The sequence below is a fragment of the Neomonachus schauinslandi genome, chromosome 8, assembly GCF_002201575.2.
Source record: "Neomonachus schauinslandi chromosome 8, ASM220157v2, whole genome shotgun sequence".
Lineage (NCBI taxonomy): Eukaryota > Metazoa > Chordata > Mammalia > Carnivora > Phocidae > Neomonachus > Neomonachus schauinslandi.
The window spans coordinates 116,251,396-116,278,536 of NC_058410.1; the positions used below are offsets into that span (position 1 = coordinate 116,251,396).

General features: G+C 43.0%; 1 protein-coding gene and 1 pseudogene across 1 annotated transcript; one reads left to right on the plus strand and one right to left on the minus strand.

Moving 5' to 3' along the window:
• The first annotated feature begins 7,120 nt into the window (after positions 1-7,120).
• On the plus strand, positions 7,121-14,918 carry LOC110575634 (HLA class II histocompatibility antigen, DO alpha chain). The gene is made up of 5 exons (XM_021684628.1): positions 7,121-7,202; positions 8,406-8,654; positions 9,104-9,385; positions 9,469-9,604; positions 14,792-14,918. The coding sequence occupies exons 1-5, from the start codon at positions 7,121-7,123 to the stop codon at positions 14,916-14,918; spliced, it is 876 nt and encodes a 291-aa protein (XP_021540303.1).
• Positions 14,919-16,025: 1,107 nt separating this feature from the next.
• Positions 16,026-24,958, minus strand: LOC110575633 (annotated as a pseudogene).
• Between the last annotated feature and the right edge of the window lie 2,183 nt (positions 24,959-27,141).

Sequence of the window (27,141 nt, forward strand, 5' to 3'; positions counted from 1 at the left end):
AATTCAATATATAAAGTGTCAAAAACTTCATAAAGAATCAAGTTTTTGATAAATTAATAAAATAAGAAAACTGTGATTTGGTGAATTAATTTCTGATTGGTTGGCCATTTGGTGAGTTTATTTTTATTTTTATATTATAAAATTTTTTTTTAATTTTAAAGATTTTATTTATTTATTTGAGAGAGAGAATGAGATAGAGAGAGCATGAGAAGGGGGAGGGTCAGAGGGAGAAGCAGACTCCCTGCTGAGCAGGGAGCCCAATGCGGGACTTGATCCCAGGACTCCAGGATCATGACCTGAGCCGAAGGCAGTCGCTTAACCAACTGAGCCACCCAGGCACCCTATATTATAAAATTTTTAAAAGATTTTATTTTTAAGTAATCTCTACACCCAACATGGGGCTCAAACTTACAACCCTGAAATCAAGAGTCAGATGCTCTACCAACTGAGCCAGCCAGGTGTCCCTGTGAATTGATTTTTAGAGAGTTGATTTTCAGTAAATTGATTTTCAAGGTAGTCATGGAGAGGGTAGAATTGGCCTGGATTCAAGGGCCACACAAGCCCAGGATCAAGTGGCACATACATCAAGATCTAAGGGATATGCAGCAAGAGCCACGCTGTGCTGGGGCCCACCAGTGGGGAAGGTGGCTGAGCTCTGTTGCCTTTGCCAAGGAGAATTGATCACCAGTTAGACTAGCCACAGAAACTTTGATAATGGAGGGAGAGAGGGCAGAGGCTAATGACCAAGGTGATACTGAAAGTAGAGAACCATCAGAAAAGAGAAAAATGCCACCCAGACACAGCTTCCCACAGTCATAATGTTATACAAACTTACCTTCTGTCCCAGGATGTCATTCGAGAAAGAGGGAAGGAGAAGGGGAAAGAGGAGAAACCCTGAAAGACTTGGTCTTTCCCAAAGGAGAGATGAATCTTTTCAAAAATATCTCTTTTAAATGGGAAGAGCTGCATCTATACCTTTAAAAGCCTGGTTTGGGGTTTTCCTACCATCATTTGGAATTATTGCTCCAGAGTATAATGAGACCAGTCATATATATATGTGTGTGTGTGTGTGTGTATATATTTGAAAAGTTACTTTTTTCACATATGAGTTTTAATTTTTATATTTCAAACTACAGATATAAAGGAAGAGTGATTTTAGTATATGTGCTGCCGAAGTGAGAACAAAGAGTGATTTTATTTTTTTATTTTTTAATTTTTTTATTTTTTTAAAGATTTTATTTATTTATTTGACAGAGAGAGACACAGCGAGAGAGGGAACACAAGCAGGGGGAGTGGGAGAGGGAGAAGCAGGCTCCTCGCAGAGCAGGGAGCCCGATGTGGGACTCGATCCCAGGACCCTGGGATCATGACCTGAGCCGAAGGCAGTCGCTCAACCGACTGAGCCACCCAGGCACCCCAAAGAGTGATTTTAGCTTAAAACTTTTAGTTTGTTCCCAGGAGATAAGAGGTCTGGGATTTAGAGAAGTCAGAATATGGGAGGAGAAAGTTCTAGGGGAAGCAAGCAGCTTCCAGCAACATGACCGTTCAGAGCCTGAAAACATGACCAATAAGACACCTGCTATGAGAGCAGCCTCAAAGTGGCTGAAACAGTGTGCCGGGAGCGGGAGGTTGGAGCAAGAGATTATCAAGCACCTGGCGTATGGAAACACAAGTTTGTATCACTTCTCTGTCCAGGAAATTCTGAAGAGAGAACTAGACCACTTGAATTCCTGAAATTACCTGGGTTGGAACTATTTAATTAATTACTAAGTAAGGGTCACCCCAGAAAGTTGAAGACCATATGAACATTCATATTGCACAGTAATATAATGGCTTTGATTGTTCTTTCTTTTCACATCATAATTAGCTGTTTATAGACTTCCTGCTAAATGGAAAGATCTGGGATGGCAGGAACCATAACTGCGGTCCCAGAGCCTAGCACAGTGCCTGAGGCAAAATAGACTAAAAGTAGTTAAATACATATATACACACACAAAATAGATCTAAGGTCCAGAACTGAAACAGTGAAAGGTAAGATCGCCCTCTGGTGGAATGTTTAGGTGGTTACAGGCCCACCCCCCAGACCCCGGCCCCGCCCCTGGCAAGCCGACTGCTAAATTGAAGAATCAAAGAAAAGGATTGAATGACTAATTGGTAGCCAACCAAGAGCAACCAGAGCAGAACTGTCCAATAGAAATGTAATGAGAGTTACATATTCAATATCAAATTTTCTAGTAGCCACTTTAAAAAAGTAATAAGAAACAGTGAAATTAATAATATATTTTAAAAACTCAACATATCCAAAATATTGCCAATTAACCATCAATCGATATAAAAACTATTAAGATTATATATATTTGTATATATAATTTTAAATATATATAATACATATATTTTTTACAAAGTCTTCGAAATCTAGTGGTTTTCTACTTATAGTATATCTCAGGACTGGCCATATTACAAGTGGTCAATGGCCACCTGCGGCAGGTGGTGACTGTATTGGATGGCCCGGTCCTAGGAGGAAGGGGCCGTGTCCTGTTCTTTTCTGTGTCCCCAGAACATAGTAGGTGTTTCATAAATATGTGTTGAATGAATAATATCTCCTAACACCTACCTCAACTTATTATTATGCTCCAGAGAACATGGTGGATACAACTACGTTTATCTCAAAGTCAGTGTTTTAGACAATTTAGAGTAACTGAATTTATGTCATATTCAAAGATGTTGAGCCTGTACCTATTTTCAGTATTTGTTTCCAGGACTGGAACGTCTCTCCCTAGAACCACTGGTATTCACTTTATTGATTTTTTTTTTTAAGACTTATTTGAGAGAGAGAAAGAGGGAGAGAGCACTCAAAGGCACACTTGGGAGGGGCGGGGGAGGGGCAGGGGGAGTGGTGAGGGGTGGGGGAGGGAGAGAGTCCCAAGCAAACTCAGCGCTGATAGAGCGGGGCTCTATCTCACCACCCTGAGATCAGACCTGAGCAGAAACCAAGAGTTGGAGGCTTGACTGACTGCGCCGCTCAGGCGCCCCCACTTCATTGATTTTTATTTGTTATCATCTATTTATTTATTTGAAAAGTGTTTATTTAATACTGTGCTAGCATCCGGAGGAGAGATGGGATTATATAACAAAGAGTCAATGAAGCACGACCCCTTGGTATTTCTATATAGGGGGGAATGTAGTTCATACATAAATATTATAGGGAAATAATGGAGAGACCTGCTTCCTGTCAGGATAAATTAACATGTGTTCTTGGTTCCCAACTCTAAAAACCAACCCTGGAGAAGCCGTGGAGGGAAACTCCGGGGAATCCCTAGTGACTGTCAGTTGTTTTAGCGTGGCTTGCTCGCTGTGAGAAGATTCATTAAAGGCAGTCTGCTCTTGCTTTTCCCTGGTGTTGCCCTTGACCAATTATTGCCTGCCCCATAATGCAAAAAACAGGGGCAAGATCCTGATTGCTCATAGAGCAGTAGAGGGTTGGGGAGAAAGTCTAGGTTGAAATCCCTGCTGGAGCGGGGAGGGGAGAGGACAATAGATGCACCTGAAGCTGGGGTCATTCACTCTTCCACATTCCCTCTATCCTGGGGCTGACTCAGAGAGAGGCCTGGCCCCTTCCGGGGCTCTGTAGCCCAAAGCCCTGACCTGAACTGTCACCAGTAAGGTGACACCAAAATGGTGGTAACTGGTTTTGTGCTGTCCTAGAACTTGGGTCCTTCCCTCTCTTTACACTGACGTAGATGGGCACCCAAAGGCCAAAATTATAACTCCCTCCCTTTGGGGAGTTGCACACCTTGAAAGAAAAACAACAAATAGGTCCATACGTGTCCTTAAAGAAGTATCAGAAAATATAGAATAGCCCCTTAAAATAGGCATGAAAAATGCATTAAAAAATAAGAAAAGCTATTACAATACAGAGAAAGCTATATAGAAGTTCTAGGCATGAAAAAATATGAAAGTCAAAATAAAAATCCCACTAATGGGAATAAATAATGGGAGAGACACAACAGAAAAACAAATAAGTGGGAGGACTACACTGAAGAACTCCCCTAGAGTAAAAGATATAAGAAGGAAGAAGTTGAAATAGAGAAGTCAAAAGAGACTGGGGAGAGAAATGCCCGAATAGGGATAATAGGAATTTCATAAAGAGAAAAAAAATTAAAACAGTGCGTAGGAAAGATTTACAGAAATAAAGAGGTGAATTCCCAGAATGAAAATACACAGGGGATCCATAATGTCCTATAGCAAGAGAAGGCAAAACCCATTTTAGATACAATATTTACAAATTGTAAATTTAGATACAAATTTAAATGTAAATTTACATAAAAATTTAGATACAAATTTCAAAGATCAAAGGCAATGAGAAAATTCTAAGATTCCAGAGAGAGAGACTGATATCAGATTTTCTAACTACAACACTGGATGCAACATTTGGATGATATTGAAAATATTAAAGAGAAAAAATCCTTGGTCGGGTGAGGCCGCAGGCACTCCCTGGAGCCCGAGGCCACCACACCTGAGCCCAGCGAGAACGCCAAGGGCAGGGCTCTTTTTAATTTTATTCTAGCCCTTTACTCCCAGGAATTTTAGATGTTGAAAACATTCCCTATGCGTGGGATTCGATATTGTGTGGTTCATTAGGCTCTGTTGTGGCTGGCCTTGGACATTTTTTGTTAACTAGCAGAATGAGATCATGTGATATTGGAGTCAGAGGATTTATCTTGGTGACTTGAAGATGCTGGTTCCACTGTGGGTATAATTATGCAAAGCTAAGATGCCAGGAAAGAATTGCCAGAAAAGGAATTAAAAATCAGATTTTACATGAAAGCACCCACCTTGATCCTGAAAGAAAACAAACCAAGGGCAACAGTGGCAATTGAGCAGGCGTCAAGCACAGAAAACCCAAATACCACTCAGTGTGTGTTAGTTATAGAAAAGAAAGAAAGAAGGAAAGAAAGAAAGAAAGAAAGAAGAGGGAGGGAGGGAGGAAAGGAAGGAAGGAAGGAAAATAAAACCTCTAAACTTAGAATTTATTTATTTTTTAAAGATTTTATTTATCTATTTGAGAGAGAGGGAGATTAGGGGGAGGAGCAGAGAGGGAGGGAATGAGAATCTAAAGCAGGCTTCGCGCTGATCGTGGGCACGATGCGGGGCTCAGCCCCAGGACCGTGAAATCATGACCTGAGCTGAAAAGCAAGAATTGGACACTTAACCCTGAGCCACCCAGGAGCCCCTAAACACAGAAATTAATACATAACTAAACATTATTCAAAAGTGACGCTATAACAAAAATATTCTCAAGCATACAAAGCTTCAGAAGATTTGCCACAAAATAAATACTCAACACATTTTTGGAAGAAGTATTCCAATAAGAGAAAAAAATGTCAGGAGTTGCCAAAAAGGAGGAGAAGTAAAGTTGATCAAACACCTTGGTGAAGAAGAGAGGAAGTATATGAATAATTTGAAAGCATGCTAAAGTTCTTACCTGGTTAGAGGGAAGATCGGTAACTTTTTTTTAAAGACAATGAAGGAAAGGAAACTTAAAAAACAGAAATATTGAAATAAATAAAATATTAGAAACAAGTTCAAATATGTCAATAATCACAATAAATAGAGCTGGGATGGGGCAAAGATAGTGCTGTGTGCTCACCAGACCACTGCATCTTCCTGAACACACAGCTAAAATACATTTTTCCGGCCCTGTTGTACTCAGGCAGGGTCATTGTTTAATTCCTGTGGATGGAAAGTGGGTAGAAATGGCATGTGGTTTCTGGTCCAAAGCTGTAAGATCTTCTTAAGATCCTTCCGCAGGCTCTCTCTTGTCTGCAAGGCTGGAAGCATAGTTCTTTTCAGTTGCAGTGGTGCTCACTTAGGGAGCGTGCTACTAACCCAGGTCTCCTGGTCCTACCCTTGAAAAGGCTACTTTAACTCAGGTCAGGATGGAACCGAGGAATCTGTATTTTTTTAAGTTAAATTAATTAATTAATTTCTTAAGAAAGAGAGAGAAGCGGGAGGGGCAGAGGGAGAGAGAGAGAATCTCCAGCAGGCTCTGCACTCAGCATGACTCAAGGCTTGATCTCGTGACCCTGAGATCATGACCGGAGCCAAAATCAAGTCAGATGCTTAACCGACTGAGCCACCCAGGTGCCCCAGGAATCTGTATTTTTAACAAACTCCCCAGGTGATTCTTCTGTGTAGCCAGGTTTAAAACCATCGATTCAGATGATGTCCTAGTTCCCTTCCAAGCTGAAAATCATTTATTTCATGATCTTTCAGAAGTTGCTTTCAGATATTTGGTTAGACTTTTCCTTATCTGGAGAGATGGTTAGCTTTATATATGTTTTTCATATTGGACTAAATTCTGCCCATGGCTCCCATTGGCTGAGCCCAACCAGAAGCCAGAGGGAAGGGAGATGCAGTCCACATGGGTTAGCCTGCAAGCAGCATGGAGAAGGGTGCCCAGGGGGCCTGGAGGGGCAAATGGATATTATCCAGCACCCTCTGTGCTCCTTAGAACAGTCCGCTAAGGCTCCTTACAGTTCTTCCTTACTCTAAACATCTCTGACAATCACACATTTTTTCTCACACAATGAAATAAAGTAATATTTTCCAAAGCGATTTAAAGATTTAAAGGATTTTAATTCTACTGTGTATCCACGATCTCCTTTTTAAAGTTTCTCAGTACAGTTTATATTATTCTTTGGCTCCAAATTTGTCTGTAGAAACTTACAGGGAGACTGGGATTCTCTACACCACAGATCAAAATAGAGGCTTCTCTATTTTGGTTCTCTGATGGCCTTTTCTCTCCCTTCAGGGGATCTCTTCTTGGAGTTTGTAGTAATGGTTGATTTAAGCCCCTGACACCTCCCACACAGAAACCTCCTTTTGACTCTCCTGTGGACCAGGCCTCCCTGGTGCAATGAAGGCCCAGTGCATTCTTCCACCTTCCACCTAGGCTCCTTACTACTTTACCCAGCAACAGCTACGTAAACTCAGAGGATGTCTCTGATTGGCTGAATACAGCTGGGGTCTTCCCCATCCCTAGAGTCCTTCCTCTTTCCTTTATCTCCTACGGCGGGCGGCCCCACACCCAGAATTACTTGGTTAAAGCACCAGGGCAATGGTCCTCAGTGGGGGGCTAGTCCTGGGACTCCACACCTTGATGAGCCTCCTGAGCCCCCACGAAACTGGGGCCATCAAGGGTGAGTGCGGAGGGGGATCGGGTGAGGAGAGGAGATTTAGTGTTACACGAGAGACAGTATAGAACATAGATTGTTCTCCTTCTTTGGTTAATGGGCAACTTCCTTTACCAAGAGAGCCCCAATCTCTCTCACGTCTATCACGTCCATTGCGGACCTAAAATATACAGGTGCAGCCCAGGCCAGCCATGCCGGCTACAGGTTCAAACTCTTTTAGGTTCAGGTGCCTCCTCAATTCCTTCCTTCTTTCTGAGACCCAAACCTCCATCCTGCTGCTGCCCAGCACAGTGATTTCTCTGCCACTTCCTGGCTTGGAGTGTGCCCATTCAAGTCCAGTTTTGTTGCAGTATTTACCACCATGTGGATAGTTAACTGTTTATCTGTCTTTAGCCTGCTCTAGACATGAGCTTCTTGTGTGAGGGATCTATAGCTGGTTCATCTGTATTTCCCTGGGGCCTGGCGTCATGCTGGGCATATAGTAGTCCCTTAACGGCTGTTGAACATATAATTTCATAGAATTCTAAAGATCACTTACCAGTTGAAGTCTAACCCAAATTTCCAAAAAAATGAGCCTCAGTTATGAAAAGAGCCAAGTTTGATCATAATCTGAGGTGAAAGAGTTGCAGCATAAACTTGACTTGAACTTCGGGCTCCTTTTCCAGTGCTCTCTGCCATACCCCAGGCTGCCTTTCCTATCTGCTTGGTCTTTGTCACAGATCTTAATGCTTACTTCTGTCAGCCGTCACCTATCCTCCCCTCACGCCCACCTACACTGCGTCTCTGTGCCCCAGGCTCTACTTATGCTCCCATCCTTAATCATCTTCCCTCATCCCAGCCCCTCATACCACTCCTCTCACACACAGGACCTCATAGCACAGCTAGAGCTGCTGATCATGGCTACCACTTAATTTTGGGGATCCCAAGCATGATTTTAGGAAGCCTCTCTTCTTCCCGACCTGGTATACCAGACTGCACTCGTGTCTCTGTTCCTGCCAGTGTGTTGGGCCTGTGCCTGTTTCCCTCTGTCCTCTCCCTTCTACCCCCCAGCAACCCTTCCACTGTCCAAGGACCAGCTCAACAAGTCAACTCCATCCCCACGGAGAACCCAGGATGGGGCATAGGCTCAGAGATTCAATATATCACATGCTTTCGATGAGATTGATACATTTTCTTTTCTGTCCCTGACCCTGAACTCACCCAATACAGCTGATCACATGGGCTCCTATGGACCAGCCTTCTACCAAACCTACGGTGCCTCGGGTCAGTTTGCCCATGAATTTGATGGGGAACAGCTGTTCTCCGTGGAACTGAAGAAGAGGGAGGCCGTGTGGCGTTTGCCTGAGTTTGGCAACTTCGCCCACTTTGACCCACAGAATGGGCTGGCCAGCATCGCGGTGATCAAAGCCCATCTAGATGTCTTGGTGGAACGCTCCAACCGCACCAGAGCCACCAACGGTACCCTCCTCTCCTTGCTCCCTCCCCTACCCTGCGTTAGGCAGGAGGGACCCAGAGAAGCTTCTTCCCACCTCACAGGCCTCCATCTACTCTGGCACACCTTTCTCTCAGCCCCTGTGACGATTGTATTCAGCCCCTTTCTTTTCCAGGAGGCTCTAGATCTTCCCAGACCCCTTCAGCACCCTCTTCCTCCTCTTCCCTCTTGAGGACTGGCCCTTCTACTTGGATGCCCCGTCACAGACCTGTCAGATACAGGAGCCCCTGGTGCCCCCACTCCCCCTCTCAGCCTCTTCTCCCTCTGCCCCCCTCTGCCCCCCTCCACCTGTTAGGTCCCAGAGCATCCCCTGCCTGCAAATGGCTAAATAGAAGGAAACGTCCCACAATCCCAGTCCTAATCAGGCCCAACGGCAGGGATGAGCCTTTGGGCTTCAGGGCCTCATTCTTCCTAGTGCCTCCGAGGGTGACTGTACTCCCCAAGTTTCGAGTGGAGCTGGGCCAGCCCAACATTCTCATCTGCATTGTGGACAACATCTTCCCTCCTGTGATCAATATCACCTGGCTGCGCAACGGTCAAATAATCAGCGAGGGGGTGGCCCAGACCAGCTTCTATTCCCAGCCTGACCATCTGTTCCGCAAGTTCTGCTACCTGACCTTCGTGCCCTCTGCAGACGACATGTATGACTGCAAGGTGGAGCACTGGGGCCTGGATGAGCCGCTCCTCAGGCACTGGGGTAGGAGCCCCTCCCCAGCTCACTCTCCACAGACCCATGTTTCCTTTCATTGGACCCCCCTGACCCTTCTTCTCTCCCCCAAGAGCCCCAGGTGCCTATCCCAGTGCCAGACACCACCGAGACTCTGATCTGTGCCCTTGGCCTGGCTCTCGGCCTGGTGGGCTTCCTTGTGGGCACCATCCTCATCATCAGAGGCACATGCTTGTCCAGAGCCCGCAGGTACAGAGGCCCCAGGTGTCTGAGGGCAGAAGAGTGGGTGGCTCTGAAGAGGATGGGGTGGAGGATCATTCTTTGGGGAGCACTGGGGTCAGGGAAGGGTGACATAGACAAGTAGCAGGCAGAGAATAGAAGAGCAGAGGTGATGAGGGGGTGAGGTTTTGGGAAGGTGGGCGATCAAAGATAGGATCCTAGCAATGTGAGCTTGAACAACCTTGTTCATATGCTTTTTACCACTTTAGGTAATGAACCTTCTAAGAAAGAAAGATTGTGGGAGACGCTCTATGGATTCATTGCAAGTCTCTGACAGCCCTTGCATACTCAGTGCCTCAGTCTACTAAGTATATCCCTACTGCGGGGACTTTGGATGGGATCAAACCCTGTGCTATAGGTCTCCTCTCTTAGACCTGGTACTCATCGCAGGACTTGTGGGGCAGCAACTAGCTCCCCTTCTCACCCCCAACACACACACACACCCCTTTCTTGCTCTAACCAAAGCTCTGGCTAGCAGCAGTAAATGGTGTTTGTACTGTATCCTTCCTAACAGGTCCTGGCCAATTCTCCCAGGGTGTGAGGGATGCTAGGAACCTAGAAGAGGGGATTCCAGGTGATGGCCATTGAGCAGGACCATTTCATACTGGGGACTGGCAGCCATCCTCAGGCCAATTCAGCTATGTCTTGTTCCATTTGAGCTATCCATTGTGTGTTAGTTGTGAATGGGCCATTTCACAAGGACTTCATGAAATTTACTTACTGAATTCAGATTTGCCCCCAAAGGAGTTTTCAAGAGAGGAAACGTTCATGGGAATTCTGCTCTTGTCCAGGTTTACTTTGTAATGAAGAAGCCATATGTATCCAGCCATGATTTACAATGTCATCTCCTTTTTCTACATCCCCTAGAGTCCCAGGCATGACAAAGAGAGGTCCAAGGCTTGGATAAGAGGGTTACTTCCTGAGACACCTGGGTGGCTCAGTAGGTCGAGCATCTGCCTTTGGCTCGGGTCATGATCCCGGGGTCCTGGGATCGAGTCCCGTATCGGGCTCCTTGCTTCACGGGGAGCCTGCTTCTCCCTCTACCTGCCTCTCCCCCTGCTTGTGCATTCTCTCTCTCTCTGACAAATAAAATTAAAAAAAAAAAAATCTCTTAAAAAAAAAAAGAGGATTACTTCCTTAACCTGGGGTCAGTCATATCAGTAGAGGGCGCCTGGGTGGCTCAGTTGGTTAAGCAACTGCCTTCGGCTCAGGTCATGATCCTGGAGTCCCGGGATCGAGTCCCGCATCGGGCTCCCTGCTCGGCAGGGAGTCGGCTTCTCCCTCTGACCCTCCCCCCTCTCATGTACTCTGTCTCATTCTCGCTCTCTCAAATAAATAAGTAAATCTTTAAAAAAAAAAAAATCATATCAGTAGAAGACCTGGTCACAGTTTTAGAGAGAGTTCAGGTGGGTATCTCTTAGTGGTTTTCAAACTGAAATGTACATGAGAATCACTTGGGAGCCTTTAAAAAAGTACAGGCTTCACCCAGATCTACTGAATTAGAACCTTGGGGGGTGGGGAGAGTGGTAGCAGTCTGCAATTTTTAACAAGCTCCAGATGATGCTGATGCAGCCATCCTGGACTTAGACTGTGGTCTGATAACTGGGACGCACTGACAGAGCCTGATGCTATTGGAAGGAGGGGGATCCCTGAGGTTGGAAGTGGTCCAGGAAGGGTTTCTGGAGAACCTGGGTCTTTTAGGCATAAAAGCTGAGGAAGATACAAGTAAGTAGGGGCAAAATGGGATTTGGCACTGTGAGAATTTGGTCCTAGAGAAGAAAGAAACCAAGAGATCATAAGACACTGTGGATTTCCCAAGGGAGAATAAGTTGAAAGAATGGCCAGAGGACCCTGTTGGAAGTGGGGGAGGATTGTCCTAGTCAAGGCTTTTGTTTGCCAGTAACAGAAACCCTCTTAAGATGATCACAGATAATGAGATCTTGCCATTTGCAACGACGTGGATGGAACTGGAGGGTATTATGTTGAGTGAAATAAGTCAAACAGAGAAAGACATGTATCATATGATCTCACTGATATGAGGAATTCTTAATCTCAGGAAACAAACTGAGGGTTGCTGGAGTGGGGGGTGGGGTGGGAAGGATGGGGTGACTGGGTGATAGACACTGGGGAGGGTATGTGCTCTGGTAAGTGCTGTGAATTGTGCAAGACTGTTGAATCTCAGATCTGTACCTCTGAAACAAATAATGCAATATATGTTAAGAAAAAAAAAAAGAAGAAGAAGAAGGTAGCGGGAGGGGAAGAATGAAGTGGGGGAAATCGGAGGCATAGACGAACCATGAGAGACGATGGACTCTGAAAAACAAACAGGGTTCTAGAGGGGAGGGGGGTGGGAGGATGGGTTAGCCTGGTGGTGGGTATTGAGGAGGGCACATTCTGCATGGAGCACTGGGTGTTATGCACAAACAATGAATCATGGAACACTTCATCTAAAACTAATGATGTAATGTATGGGGATTAACATAAGAATAAAAATTAAAAAAAAAAAGATGATCACAGATATAAGGAGAGGATATTTACAATAAAGACATAGGAGTGGTGCCCTGAACCCAAGGGTGGGTTTTAGCCAAGCCTTACAGGGAACAGAATTCAGAACTGAAAAGCCAGTAGAATCCAGAGCAGCTTTCTTGCTCTCTCTCTGGGCCATATGGCCTGTGTTGTCCCTTTGCATGTTAGCCACATTAACCATATTATTCTGCCTCTGAGGACTATCCTTTTCAGCTAACACGTCCACCTGCAGCTCCTGATTTTGTGCATCACCTCAGCTCTACCTACCCACCAACACTATTTCCCAATCACAATTTTAAATTCTTGGAAAAACAAATGAATGCCCAAACTTGGGGCAGGTGTCCATCCCAGTCTGATGTACTGTGACCAGAGGCACAAGATCCACAGTACAAACCCCTCTGAGGAGAGGGGTTGGATCATTCTCAGAGAAAGAAGAATGGGTTGGTTCTCAGAAGACACCTGAAGTTATGTTTGTCCCCAGTATGCCCTGATCTCTGCTGATCTTTTGCTTAAAAGTTAACTTGATCATCCTTGGAAAAGATCCTTCTCTGATCTCTGTCCCAATGTTTAATAAGGTCATTAAAAATGTTTTCTTTTGACCAGAAGTGTGTTTTTTCCACTATGCATATATTACACAGAAGTCACTGGAACTTCTAGGAACAATTCAAAATCTTTTAGATTTATGTATCTACCTTCAAAATCACATTTTTCTTCTAGTTTCAAGTAAGCAGTCTCCCATTTAAAAAAATTGTCCTCCTATATTCTTTTTTTTTTTAAGTTTATTTAAATTTTTAGTTAACATACAATGCAATATTGGTTTCTGGAATAGAATTCAGTGATTCATCACTTACATACAACACCCCGTGCTCATCACAAATTCCCTCCTTAATACTCATCACCCATCTAGTCCATCCCCCACGCACCTCCCTCCATCAACCCTCAGTTTGTTTTCTATCATTAAGAGTCACTTATGCGGGCACCTGGGTGGCTCAGTTGGTTAAGCGTCTGCCTTGTGTTGTTAATTTTAGCCATTCTGACAGGTGTGAGGTGGTATCTCATCATGGTTTTGATTTGTATTCCCCTGATGATGAGTGATGTTGAGTATCTTTTCATGTATCTATTAGTCATTTGGGTGTCTTCTTTGGAAAAGTGTCTATTCATGTCTTCTGCCCATTTCTTAACTGGGTTCTTTATTTTTTGGGTGTTGAGTTTGGTAAATTCTTTATAGATTTTGGATACTAACCCTTTATCAGATACGTTGTTCGCAAATATCTTCTCCCATTTTGCAGGCTGCCTTTTAGTTTTGTTGATTGTTTCCTTTGCTGTGCAGAAGCTTTTTATCTTGATGAAGTCCCATTAGTTCATTTTTGCTTTTGTTTCCCTTGCTTCCAGTGACTTGTCTAATAAGTTGCTATGGCCGAGGTTGGTTGAAGAGGTTGTTGCTGCCTGTGTTCTCTTCTAGGATTTTGATGTTTTCCTGTCTCACATTTAGGTCTTTCATCCACTTTGAGTCTACTTTTGTGTATAGTGTAAGAAAGTGGTTCAGTTTCATTCTTCCACATGTTGCTGTCCACTTTTCCCAACACTGTTTGTTGAAGAGACTGTGTTTTTTTCCATTGGATTTTCTTTCCTTCTTTGTCGAAGATTAGTTGACCATATAGTTGAGGGTCCATTTCTGGGTTCTTTATTCTGTTCCATTGATCTATGTGTCTGTTTTTGTGCCAGTACCATACTGTCTTGATGATTACAGCTTTGTAATAGAGCTTGAAATCCGGATTCATGATGCCTCCAGTTTTGTTTTTCTTTTTCAGAATTGCTTTGGCTAGGGGCGCCTGGGTGGCTCAGTTGGTTAAGCGACTGCCTTTGGCTCAGGTCATGATCCCGGAGTCCCAGGATCGAGTCCCGCATCGGGCTCCCTGCTCAGCAGGGAGTCTGCTTCTCCCTCTGACCCTCCCCACTCTTGTGCTCTCTCTCTTTCATTCTCTCTCTCAAATAAATAAATAAAATCTTTTAAAAAAAAAAAGAAGAATTGCTTTGGCTATTAGGGGTCTTTTGTGGTTCCATACAAATTTTAGGATTGTTTGTTCCAGCTCTGTGAAGAATGCTGGTGATCCTCCTATATCCTGGATCTGATCCCTTTCTGTGTCGTTTAGAATAGACATTCAATAGGTATTTTCTGTATTTTCAAATGCTCCCTCTTTGCAGGGTTCTGTCTACAGATGATGAGCATATCATATCTCTCATATATCAAGAACATCAAATTTCCTCTTTGTCCTATAACCCAGCCTCCCCACTCCTGCAAGTTCCTCCAGTCACTGTCTCTGAAAGTGTATTCTGCATGGGCTGTCTCCAGATCCCTTTTGCTGATCCTCTCTCTCTCTCTTTCTTTTTCCCCCCCACAACACCCTGTTCATGCTGTGTGTCATAGAGTACACATACATTGTATCTTCTAACCCAAATCCCATTTGGTAGATACTAATATCATTCCATTTTTAAATAAGAGGAAACTGAGGCTTGAACAAATTCAGTAACTTGTTCAAGGCAGCACAACTGTAAGTGTCAAAGTAGGGAATAGAATTCAGGTCTGACTCCAAAGCCCATGCCCTTTGTGTTTTAACAGGTTTAATGCAGATCAATGACCCACTGCATGGACCAGGAGGAAGCAGAACAGACATGGACATCCTCAGAATTTTCAGAAAACGAAGAGCTGAATGCAATTATTCATTTTGACTTCCTAATATTAAGAATGTCTATGTAGTGTTCCAAGGGAAGCTTGAGAAAATACTCATAGCTCTAATTTATGTTTAATGAAACAGGCCCATTGTGGTCAAGTGAATTGCTGTTCCTTTGATTCATTTATGCATCAATCCATCCAATCAGATATGAATGAGCCCCTCTTGTTGCTTTAGGCAGGGGATTGGGGGCAGGAGTGAAAAAGCCAGACATAGCCTCTATCTCCAAAAGCTTATCCTTAGTGAAGGAAACATATAGACCACCAGCAAAAAGGATGTTTAATGAGAAATATGAGGCCTGCACATTGTGATGAGTTCTATGAAGAAAAGTAAACAGAATGAAGGATCTGATAAAGAGTGCCTGTAGGAGAGGGCTGGAGTCCTAATTTAGGAGGTGACAGGGAAACCGAGATGTTATTTATGAAGACCCACAGGCAGAGATCTGAGGAATGAGTGATTCAGTAAGAAAGAAGCACGATGGTCCTAAGGGCAGAACAAACTCCTGAGCTCACAGGAGGAGAGTTTAGTAATGTTACTATAGCCAGAGCTTTGTTTCTTCTCTTTCACATGGCTGCAGTTTTGTTCTTTATAACTAAATGCATTATTCACCTGTTTTTTTTAATTTTTACCTTTTGAGCCCCTTCACTCATTTCTCCCCCCCCCCCCCCCCCCCCACAACCACCAATCTGTTCCCTGTATTTATGAATTTGTGGGGTTTTTTTTAGATTCCATATATAAATGAAATCATATGGTATTTGTCTTTCTCTGACTTATTTCACTTCACATAATACCCCAGAGATCCGTCCACATTGTCGCAAATGGCAAGATTTCAATCTTTTTTTACAGCTAAGTAATTTTCCATTGTATATGTACCACAATTTATTGTTCCATTCACCCATCAATGGACACGCAGGTATTTTCCATTGCTTTGCTATTATCAACAGTGCTCAATGAACATGGGGGTGCACATATCTTTTTGAATGAGTGTTTTCATTTTCCTCAGATGGTACGGAATAATTTTAATTTTTAACAAAGTTATGCCATACACATAGTTTGTTGATTTATTTATTTATTTTGCAAGTTCTTCCTATCTCCAGCTGTTGAGACAATATTTCTGAGAGCCTTGGTTACCTCTAGTGGTGAAACCAGAGCCAGCAATTAAGCAGCCAAACCCCTACAGTCATTGAACACCGGACCGGCTCTCTTTTAAGCACGTTCTTTGTTGTCCTCATGTGGAAGTTGTAGACGTCTAGTTAGTTTGCTTATCCGTCGCCTTCCCCAAGCTGCATCTACAACCACCATGCTGTCTGCAGTTCCTACAATGGCTGTATCTCTCCGGGACAGGCCATGCTAGGAGTCAGCCCCGACCAGCTGCCCGTTTTGGAGAACCGTGTTTTCTCAATCACAGAGCGCTCTCTTTTTAGGCCACCAACTGCACAGATTTCTTCATTTTAAATGGGTTGGGGGAGGTCTTTCTAAATCCCAAAAATCTAGTGGTCTTTCACTTAGTGTCAGTACATGAGGTGGCGTTTTTGGTGCCAGAGGGTTGTTTTTTTTTTTAAGATTTTATTTATTTATTTATTTGAGAGAGAGAGAGAGAAAGAACAGAGGGAGCGGGAGAGAGAAGCAGGCTCCCTGCTGAGCAGGGAGCCCGATGTGGGACTCGATTCTAGGACCCCGGGATCATGACCTGAGCTGAAGGCAGCAACTAACCGACTGAGCCACCCAGGCGCCCCGGTGCCAGAGGTTTAAAGGGAGTTGACGGACTAAGGTCAAGATGTGCTGGTCTTGAAAGTGAAGTGTCTTCATTATTTCCTGCTACAACAGTCCTCTCTGGAAGCCGCATAATGACACTAGCGTTTGGGACTCCTTGGAATCCTTGTTCTAGGTCAGCATTTGGTGATGCTACCTTTAATTTTTTGGGAACCCTTGTTTGCTGACCAATACGTTCGCTGTATTCCATTTTATACTGAATTCGACCGATTTCTGCAGTGTCAGCCGCAGAGGGAGAAGGAAATGCTGCCCCAACTCCCTAGGCGGGTCCCGCTCCGGCTCTCTCTGCTCTCTGCTTCTGTGCTTCATATCCAATCCTTTAGCTTGCCTCAGTGTGCCTGTGCTGGATCTTGTCCCCTGGGGTCCGCTGGAGGGTCCCTGGCGAGGCCGCTGCCTACCTGCTCCCCGGGAGTATGGGTGGGCGCTCTCAGAGGCCGTTGGCCAACTGCGCGGAGGCGCCTGGGCCATAAATCATACACATACTTTAAACAGTCAAATAGTTCTACGAGGTTTCCCAAAAACGTCCAGTCTCCAGCCCTCTCTCCAACTATGCCCCCCCCAAGAGGTGATAACTTTCAGCTGTTTTGAACCAATTTTGTTGGTATTACCTCCTGTCTCTATATAACATGTTTGTGTTGCTACATCTTTTTTTTTTTTTGTAAAGATTTTATTTATTTATTTGGCAGAGAGAGACACAGCGAGAGAGGGAACACAAGCAGGGGGAGTGGGAGAGGGAGAAGCAGGCTTCCCGCGGAGCAGGGAGCACCATGAGGGGCTCGATCCCAGGACCCTGGGATCATGACCTGAGCCGAAGGCAGACGCTTAATGACTGAGCCACCCAGGCGCCCCTGTGTTGCTACATCTTGATTTTTCAGCCTTAGGCTTTCTCTCTTTACCTCCCACTGTGGAAGACGAGGATTTTCATCCTCATACTACACGCGTGCCCTCTTCCCAGGGCCTCATCCTTTGGTACAGTTATATTGTCGCTCTGGCTAGGTCCGTGTTCTGTGTTTATATTCTTGTGACCACGTGAAAGACATTAATAGACAAACCATAGAGTAAGCCACACTCTTCCTTCCCTAGACAACTTTTGTTTTCCCTGGAGTGAATAATTGTCCTGTTTCTCGTTGCTTGGCTTTGTTTGTGCTTATTATTAATGAATCACAAATTTCCTTACAATACAATTAGCCCATTTTATTGTCAGATCAAATTCTCCCAGCACCTTCTGTCTGCTATGTTCTTCACTAGCTGCCCTCGGTGACACAGCTGTCATCCGGGATCACCCCTCACTGACCTTGTCAGGATTTACCTGTCCTCTGTGTGGCCACTTCTGTTTCTTAAATCCAGTAATTACCCTTTTGTGGTCTAATGCCTTATTTTAGACAGGTACATCCTCTTTTAGCTTCCTGAGAAAGAGTGCATGCGAGGCAAAATTTTTATGCTTTTCGTGTCAGAAAATGTATTTTTTTCTACTCTTACACTTGAATGAGAGCAGTTGGGAATACAATTCAAGATTCAAAATCATTTCTATCAGAATTTTGAGGTCATTTCCCCATAGTCTGTTAGCTTCTGGTGTTATTATTGAGAAGCCAAAAGATATTCAGAGTCCTGAAACTTGCGTGTGATCTGTTGTTTTTTTTCTCCTGAAGCTTTTAGAATATTTTCTTTTTCTCTTCCTCCAGCTTTAAATTCTTATGGGTCCTCTATTACCTGCAGGGTGAAGAAGATCCTTCTCAAATTTTCCCTGATCTACATTTTTAACCTTATTCCTAGTAGCTCCCCTAAAAACAGTCAATGCTAAGTGACACAAAACTCTCAAGGTATGTTTACACCTCTCTGTCTGACAACCAATCAACATTTTACCTGTCCTCCCCTGAGTCCAAATTAAATGCCACCTCTGAGAAGCCTTCCTAATCCCAGGCCACAATATTTTGCCCATTCTCTCACTAGGACCTACAACATTCTGCAATGTGTCAGAGTTAGCTCTGTGTGTGTGTGTGTGTGTGTGTGTGTCTTCCTTTGCTGCTCCTCTACCACAAGGCAAGGCTTTGTCTCATCTTTCCAATACCTGTCCTATTATCTGGAACATATTGGCATTAAAACATCTGTAGAATTCTACTGAATTCCATTTTATTTACTGCAGATTCAACCTGTTCCCACTGTTCTGCAGCTGGTTTTAATAACAGTGGCTACCATTTACTGAATGTAATGTGCCAGGTCTTGTGGTAAATGCTTTTCATATATACTGGGTTTGAATCTTGGTCCACAAAATCTAGAAAATAGTGCAGAAAATGCAAGAAGTAGTACATTTTAAAAAAATAGTCTTAAATTGGACTCAAAACCAAACGTCTCCTCCATGAAACTGGCGGTAAATTCAACCTCAGTCACGACCGGGGTTTCCCTCGTTCATGGTTTTTCAAAGGCACTGACACAGCACAGGGGCATTAGACAAGCCCCTCTGTCTTCCTGCATCTGTCCAGACTGGCTACCTCTAGGACACCTGGTCTTAGCCTGCATGGATAGTCCTTTCAGAGTGGAAGCTTGGCTGTTCTGCATCAGGCAGGGGGCAGGGGAATTTTGGGTGAGGAGTGAGTCCCAGTGCTTGGGAGTGGGACTGCACAAATGCATTACATGGACACCCTTCCTTTTCCCCAGAGGCCTTCCTACCTGCTTTGGGTGCTGCAAGGGAACAGTGCTCTCTTAGGGACCCACCGACCATTGTGCCTTCCACAGTTTGGGAGAATCTCCTCTCTGCCTTGCTTTACTGTCTCTCAAAGGCATTCCTCTCTCTCTCTCCCTAGTATAATGTCTAGGACAGCTGGCATAATGTCAAGTGTGCTTCAGGCTTTGGGAAATTCAAAGCTGGAAGAGGGAAGGTCTTGGAGGTGACACCTGCCATTTGCCTTATGTCACAAACCTAAGTACAGAGAAAAAAAAAAAAAAAGAAAAGAAAAGCAGTGTTCTGCCACCATGTATTATTTCTTTCTCATAATCAACTTGCAAGGTTAGAGTTATTATACCCATTTTACAGAGGAGGAAACTGGGGTTGAAATTATACAACTTACCCCAAGGTCAGACATCTAGAAGGTGGCTGGGAAGGTCTGTGTGACGCTGGAGCCCGAATTCCTTCTACTGCACCATCACTACTCAGGAGCTAAATGGAAGCTAGCCTGTAATTAAAATTTTTCTGCTGTTATTAACACTATTGCTTTTATTATGATTATTATCTTTCATTTATTGGGCACTGCCAATGTGCCAAGCACTAGTCTGAACACCTTACGTTTGTCAGATCCATTAGTCTGCACACTCAGCATGAAGTCCACCTGGTGTTTCTTAAACTATTCCATGAAACTCAAGTATTCCAAAGAATGCTAATAACGGAATTAAATAACATAATAAAATAAAAATAAAATGAAATACCTGAATAAAAAAATAAATAAATACAAGTAATATTTTTCTTCTAAAATACACTTTAGGAGGGCCTGGGTGTCTCAGTGTTTAGGCGGCTGACTCTTGGTTTTGGCTCAGGTCATGATCGCAGGGTCCTGGGATCGGGCCCCAAGTCAGTCTGAGGATTCTCTCTCTCTCCCTCTCCTTCTGCCCCTCACCCCGCTCATGTGTGCACTCTCTCTCTCTAAAATAAATAAATAAATCTTAAAAAAAAGTAAAAATAAAATATACTTTAATATGTATAAGGAAATGTCAAACATGTAGTCTTTATGATATAGTCATCAGCCTTTTAAGACTGATATGTCATTTTTTGTCATAAAGAAAGATTGGTAACGTATCTAGTAAGAGTGGAATAGTTGAAAAAGCTATGGCACTTCCACACAATTACTCTGAAGCTATTGGCAGAATGAGGAAGATCTCTTTGCTGGTGTGGAGGGATCTCTAGGAAGTCACGGAGAATGCAAGATACAAAGGAATAATGTATAGTATGTACTACCTTTGAGGTAAGAAAGAGGGGAGATATATATTTGCAAAAAGCCATACTGGAAGGATAAACCAGAAATTGATAAAAATGGGGTCGGGGTGGAGAATAGAATTGAAGGAATGGGTTTGAGAACACAGGGATAAAAATGAATATCGACTTTAGAAACATATAAATGTTCTCCAATTTTTATAAAAATTAAACAAAAAAACCCCTAAAATTTAAAACAAGCAGAAACAACTAAACTACACAGAGAAGAGAATTTAACTAGTATTAGAAGACAGTACTATATGTTCTTAGTGGAATATATTCTAAAGACAAAAGGAACTACCAAAAACCTTAAATGTCATTCAGTAGTTTCATTGTTAATAGTAATATTGTATTATTACTTTGAAACTATGTTATGTATATTATAGGATAAAACAAATCAGTAATTATTGATGTAATTAGGAACCAAGTTTTGTTTTCTGTATTTTTTTTTAGGAACCAATATGTTGGTTCAGCCCAAGCTATGGGCTGAAGAACTTCGTTCCCCTCCACAGGCGGCTTGGGCTTCCTCACAACATGGTGGCCATGTCCCAAAAGTGCACATCCTCACAGACTTCGGAACATCTAGCCACCCTCAATGAGCTTTCCTCATCCTGCTTCTGTTGAATCTCATCTCTAGAATGAGGGATTTCAAAAGACTGATCTCCGGGCACCCTCCCTGATCTTCAGTTTCTGGGCCCAGCTGACGTCTAGAGGTCTATGATTCTGCAGTTCCAGAGAGGGGTTTAGGCAGTTGAATTTTGCGTGATTGTGTTCCTCTCCGCCCCCCACCCTTGGCTTTACTAGCTTTTAATTTTTTGAATATTAATTTTTAAATGAGGAAAAGCCTATATAAGCTTTGAATGTACAAAATGTACAATGTACAAAAAGAAATAAAAAAGTGGCTGAATTAAAACACTAATATTAGGGCGCCTGGGTGGCTCCGTTGGTTAAGCGTCTGCCTTTGGCTCAGGTCATGATCTCAGAGTCCTGGGATCAAGCCCTACGTCGGGCTCTCTGTTCAGCAGGAAGTCTGCTTCTCCCTCTCCCTCTGTGCTCTCTCTCTCAAATAAATAAAATCTTTTTAAAAAGTTAAAAAAAAAAACCACTAAAATTAAATTTGAATTAGAAATGAATTTTAGGGGCACCTGGGTGGCTCAGTCGGTTGGGTGTCTGCCTTCGGCTCAAGTCATGATTCCAGGATCTTGGGAAGGAGCCCCGAGTTGGGCTCCCTGCTCAGTGGGGAGTCTGCTTCTTTCTCTCTCTCTGCCCCTCCCCCGGCTCATGTGCTTTCTCTGTCAAATTAGAAAAAATGTCAATTTTAATTAATGATTTATAAGTATATATATCTCCTAGTTCCAGTGGCTGAAAGAAACTGAAAGCAACGGTACCTCAGTAGCAAGGAACATCCCAAGTGCACAGATTGTGGTTTCTAAATGCCCAATAAAAGGAAATGGAGCTTTTTAGAGAAGTGACTGATTTCAGGTCTGGGTTAGGGAAAATACAGAGCAAACTTGTTTCAGCAAACAAGGAAGTGTTCTAAGGCTAATAGGGGCATGTCAAAAGAAAGGGGCAGCCAGCTTGAAGGGGGCTCCCATTGGCCAAATTGGGCAATTTGAGCATTAAAAAATGACTATAATCAATTTAAACACGTCGAGTGTATAAAAACCCATGAGTCCCTAAAAATAACCAGATAGAGATAAAACAAACAAGCAGCAACAACAACAAAACTTTTCTGCCATCACTGGATGTGATATTCTAATTCCTGACATGGAAAATTGGTACTTAAAGAAAACAAGAATATATCGTGACTTTTCAGAAGGAACTATGGTTCCATTGATGAGAAAATTTCTCCCTTTTACATGACTGCCAGCCAATAAATGTAGAAGAAATAATAGAATTAGAAAATCAGTGTTTTGCGACTCTAATATGATCATTGGTTCAGGGGAGACGTCACTGATGTTAAAACCATTAGGAGAGGGGCGCCTGGATGATCCAGTCGGTTAAGCATCTGACTCTTGGTTTCAGCTCAGGTCATGATCTCAGGGTAGAGAGATCAAGTCCTGTGTGTCAGGCTTACACTGAGTGTGGAGACTGCTTAAGATGCTCTCTCTCCCTCTCCTTCTGCCCCTCACGACTCTGTTTGTGCTCTCTCTATCTAAAACAACAACAACAACAACAACAAAGCATTAGGAGAACAGTTGAGGGGGAAACAATGAGTCACATCCCGGCCAAGTATCATGCCCACAGGTTCTTTGCTGTTGACAAAAGGGAGAAAATAACTCCACAGAAGAGAGAGACCTGGCTGTCACCATTTCAATTCAGTAATCAAACGTGGCCTCATCAATAATGGGATAACAAGACAGTAATCACATATGCCTCCTGAGGTGATGAAAAGTAAGGTACACGGCATCACCTATGAAGAACTATTGCCAAAAATCTTTCAACTGAATATAATCGAGTCTTAGGCCAAAGTTCTAGTCTACAGAAAATATATTGGATAGAGGAATAAGTCAAATGAAAACCATGAGGAAAGGATCATACACATTCGGAATGTGAAATATTCTACAAGACAACTGTCCTGGTCTCTTTAAAAAGACAATGTAAAAAAGGATGGGGGGTAGAGGGGTATTTGAAGGGACCTAAGAGACACTATGGTCAGATTTAGTGGGTGATTCTTGGCCACATATTTAGGGAAAAACTAATATAAATACATTTTGGAGGGAAATAGGCAAATTTGAATATGGACTGGGTAATCAACGATATTAGAAAATTATTTTCAGTTTTGTTGAGTATGATTATGGTACTGTGATTATGTAGCAAGACATCTTTATGCTAAAGCATTTAGAGATGAAATGCCATGAGGAATTTATTTTGAAATGGATTCAGATACCCATACAAACATACATAATTGAAACAAATATGACAAAATCTTGACAGACGTTGAATCTAGGTTGCTCAAGTATTCTTTGTAACTTTCCCAGCTTTTCTGTATGTTTAGAATTTTCATAATAAAAAGTATATGTGTGTGTGTTTGTAATCCTATGCCATATTTGAAAATAGAAAATTAAATGAGAGGTAACTGGATTCCTGAACCCATGAGTTAATGTATGTCACCTATTGAATAACTACTCCTCTGGAATAGGTATTTTATAAATTTAAATAATTTTAATATGTTGATCTTTGGATTTAACTAAAATGAAATAAGCACAGTGTAATGCCTTTAATTTTCTGTTCCATTACATGGTTATTAAATTTGCACATAAAATTGATCATTTCTTCTAGCAACTTTTTCATTTGTGGGTTCAAAGCACAGTCTCATTTTATCTCGGAGTACTATAATTGCTTCATCAACATTTTGTCCTTTAAAAAAACATGTTCTGTGGTCAGAAGTTACTAAACGTTATCTATAGTCATGTCAGGAACACCAAGATTAATTGAACTGTAAAAATATTAGAATGGTTTATAATTTTGTACTTTTCTCCATGTTTGAGGTATTATTGTCAATGCCAATCAGAAAACAGACAAGATTAATTTAAAAAATAGTAAAAATGAAGAGGGCACAAAGTTTCCAAAATCCTACAAAGTTCTTGTAATTTTTATTCCCAGTCTATAATTTTTGTCATCCTTTTTCTGTCCTTCTTACCTGGTCAGTACAAGCCCAGATATTTCCCACCCCACACTTCCCTTTCGTGGACCTGTCCACCTTGTCCCCACACTCATGTCCTTCACCAGCCACCTCCTGGTTCCCATAGGCCTCATCCTTCAGTAAGGTTCCAGTCTGTAAGCCAGGGCTGAAGGCATGGTTAGGAAGGACGGCAGGTATAAAGAGTCATCATTCAGATATTACTCAGTCCAAAGAGAATAATTTCTACTCAGCCTGGATGCTCTTCCCATAGCAAAAGTTATCACTGGGAATTCTCTCATCTATACTTGTGGAGCGAGGTAGTTTCGTTTTGTCTAAGTGCCTTCACACTTCCTAGTAGTTCTTTAGTTAACACTCAATTACTTGGGCTTGGTGAAAAAATTAATTTTCTACAGCATGGAGGAAACTTGGGCAGAAGCTATAGGTATGACAGATGATAGAAGTATGTGTGTGTGTGCGTGCACGCATGTGTGTATGTGTGTGTGTTTATCCCCAGCCTTATTCTTTAGTTTAGGTTGGTGGAGTTAATATCTGAATGTTTTTTTCTGGGTGTTTTTAAAGTTTCACTTGTGAATTCTTTTCTTGCTTATATCTAGAATATAACCCAAAACTTTCGATATGGAAGAAAGAATATAAACTTTGAAATCAGCCTTATCCTGTCTCATTAGCTGATGTGGTCTTATGCCCATTAAGTTAGAGTTTCCCCATCTCAAAATAAGAACAATAATGTACGTGTGATAGAGATGTTGTGTGGACTGAAAGAGATCACTATGAGAAGTGCCCGTCAATACCCAGCAGTTAGCAAGAGCTCAGCAAGTGTCAATTGCCCTTCCCTGGCTTTCTCTCAGACGCTGCAGAAGCAACTTCTTTTCTGTTTTATTTTCTCCCTTATTTGGAAGTAGGCCTCCCCACCCATGGAACTGCTCTCTGAACCAGCCTTTCACCGCCAAGCTGCTCCCTCACTTGCTCGCTCAGTGTTCTCTCTGCACTCAATGTTTTCTTCTGGCCAGATCATGGTGAAATCACTGTGGGGCTCTGCGGGGTCTATTTGCAAGACCAAAGGCAGTGATGGAAAAACAGGAGAATACTGGGGAATCAGACTGAGGGGCGGGAGATGGATTCAAGAACAGCAAATCAGTGGGTTCGGTCACTGTGGTTAGAATGAGGTCCAGAAAAGGATGCAGAATTTTAAGGAGGAAGTCTAAGCAGAGGTTCGTGGCCAGTCGCAGCACAAGGTCTCTGACTAGACCCCAAGGAACTGGGGGCCAAGTAAGGAGAACTCTTTATGGCAGGCAGCAGGTAAACCAGAAACCCGATACAGAAACCAAAGGGCATAGAAGGATTGAGTAGCGCTTGTTCTTTCTCAAAACAAGAAAATAGAACAAAATGTGGTAACCATGGATCTGGGAGAACAACCATCATTCTATGTCTCATTAAAGAGCATGAATTTCCCTCTGATAGGGATGGAGGCCTTCTTGGCCCCCTCTTAGTAACTTTTCAGCTTTCGTTTCTCTGGAGTTAGAGTTAAAAGCATACATGCAAACTTAGAAAACCTTAAAAATTTGTTTTGTTTTTGTTATCATTTTTTTGAAAGAAAGAGGGAAAGGGATGGGCGAAACTGTCTCCTTTTTGTAGCAACTCTGGGTGAGAAACAGAGACTAGGCAGGAGGATAGGTCATAACCATTTGTGGAGGAACTCTTGGTGTCTCTACCACCTGCCTCAGTGGGGAAGCCAGTTCCAACATACACACTACAGAAGAGGAAAAAGTGTTCCCTGACTGAGCCCTATTACATTCTCATGGTCTCAGAAATCATAGCAGCAGCTCTGAGGTCTGACAGTTGAACTGATGGAAGAGTACTTTAGTAACACTCTTCTTTCAAACCACACCTGGCAAAAATTCTCATCCCTGCAGAATAGCTTCCTTTTCTACTCCAACCTCAAATCAAACATCAGCTTACCTGACGAGAATAGCAATGTCCTTGTTTGGTAAACACACATGAGGAATATTATGTATAAAGGTTTGCTAGTTCCTCTTACCTGCACAATTTGCTACTCTTATCTTGGCCACCTTAGGTTAATGTGAGGCCTTACTGCAAGTGATAGGGAGGGAGGGCTCCTGGCACAGAGGGGGTAGGGCAGGGCACGAGGGGAGAAGGTGGTTGATGGAGCCCCGAGACAACATAGTATAGCAGAAAGACATGGACTTTGGAACCAGTGATTCAGGCCCAGTCAATATAGCTCTGTGAGCCTCTTTCTCTTCTATTAAGTAGGCATAATAGAATCTAATGATAAAGAATTAATGTTGTGAGAATCAGGAGATGATGTATAAAGCGTAGTAAGCATAGGGCCTGGAAAATAAAAAATGCCTGGAGTATGTTAGCTCTTACTATCTCCCGGCATGGCCACAGTGATGATGTCTCCCCTTCACTTGTCCCAATTTGCCTGAGATTTTCCCATATTTATAGCTAAAACTTGTCAGCCCCAGACAAGCCAGGGGTGGGTGGTTACCCTACCTTTACTACGCCTTGATGCTACACCCATCCATACCTCAGTGCCTGGCCCACTGGCCCCACAGCAGAGCTGATGAGTCTTCTGGTCGGCTCTGTGCTGAGGTACCTGGGATGGATGCAAAGGCCAGAGGTAGTTTAGCCATTATTTATGCTTGTTTCCCCAGGCACTGGGCAGATTAAAGTTATAAAGAACAAGACGCAGTTTCTACCACACAAAGGAGCTATAAGAGACATAAAAGTACAAGGGGGCAAAATTGAGGAGGAAGTGCTTAAGTGTGAACTGAAAAATTGAAGTTGTCTAATTGTTCATAGGGAGAGTCCTCCAAGGCTGATGAACAGAACAGCCACAACAGAGAGGTCA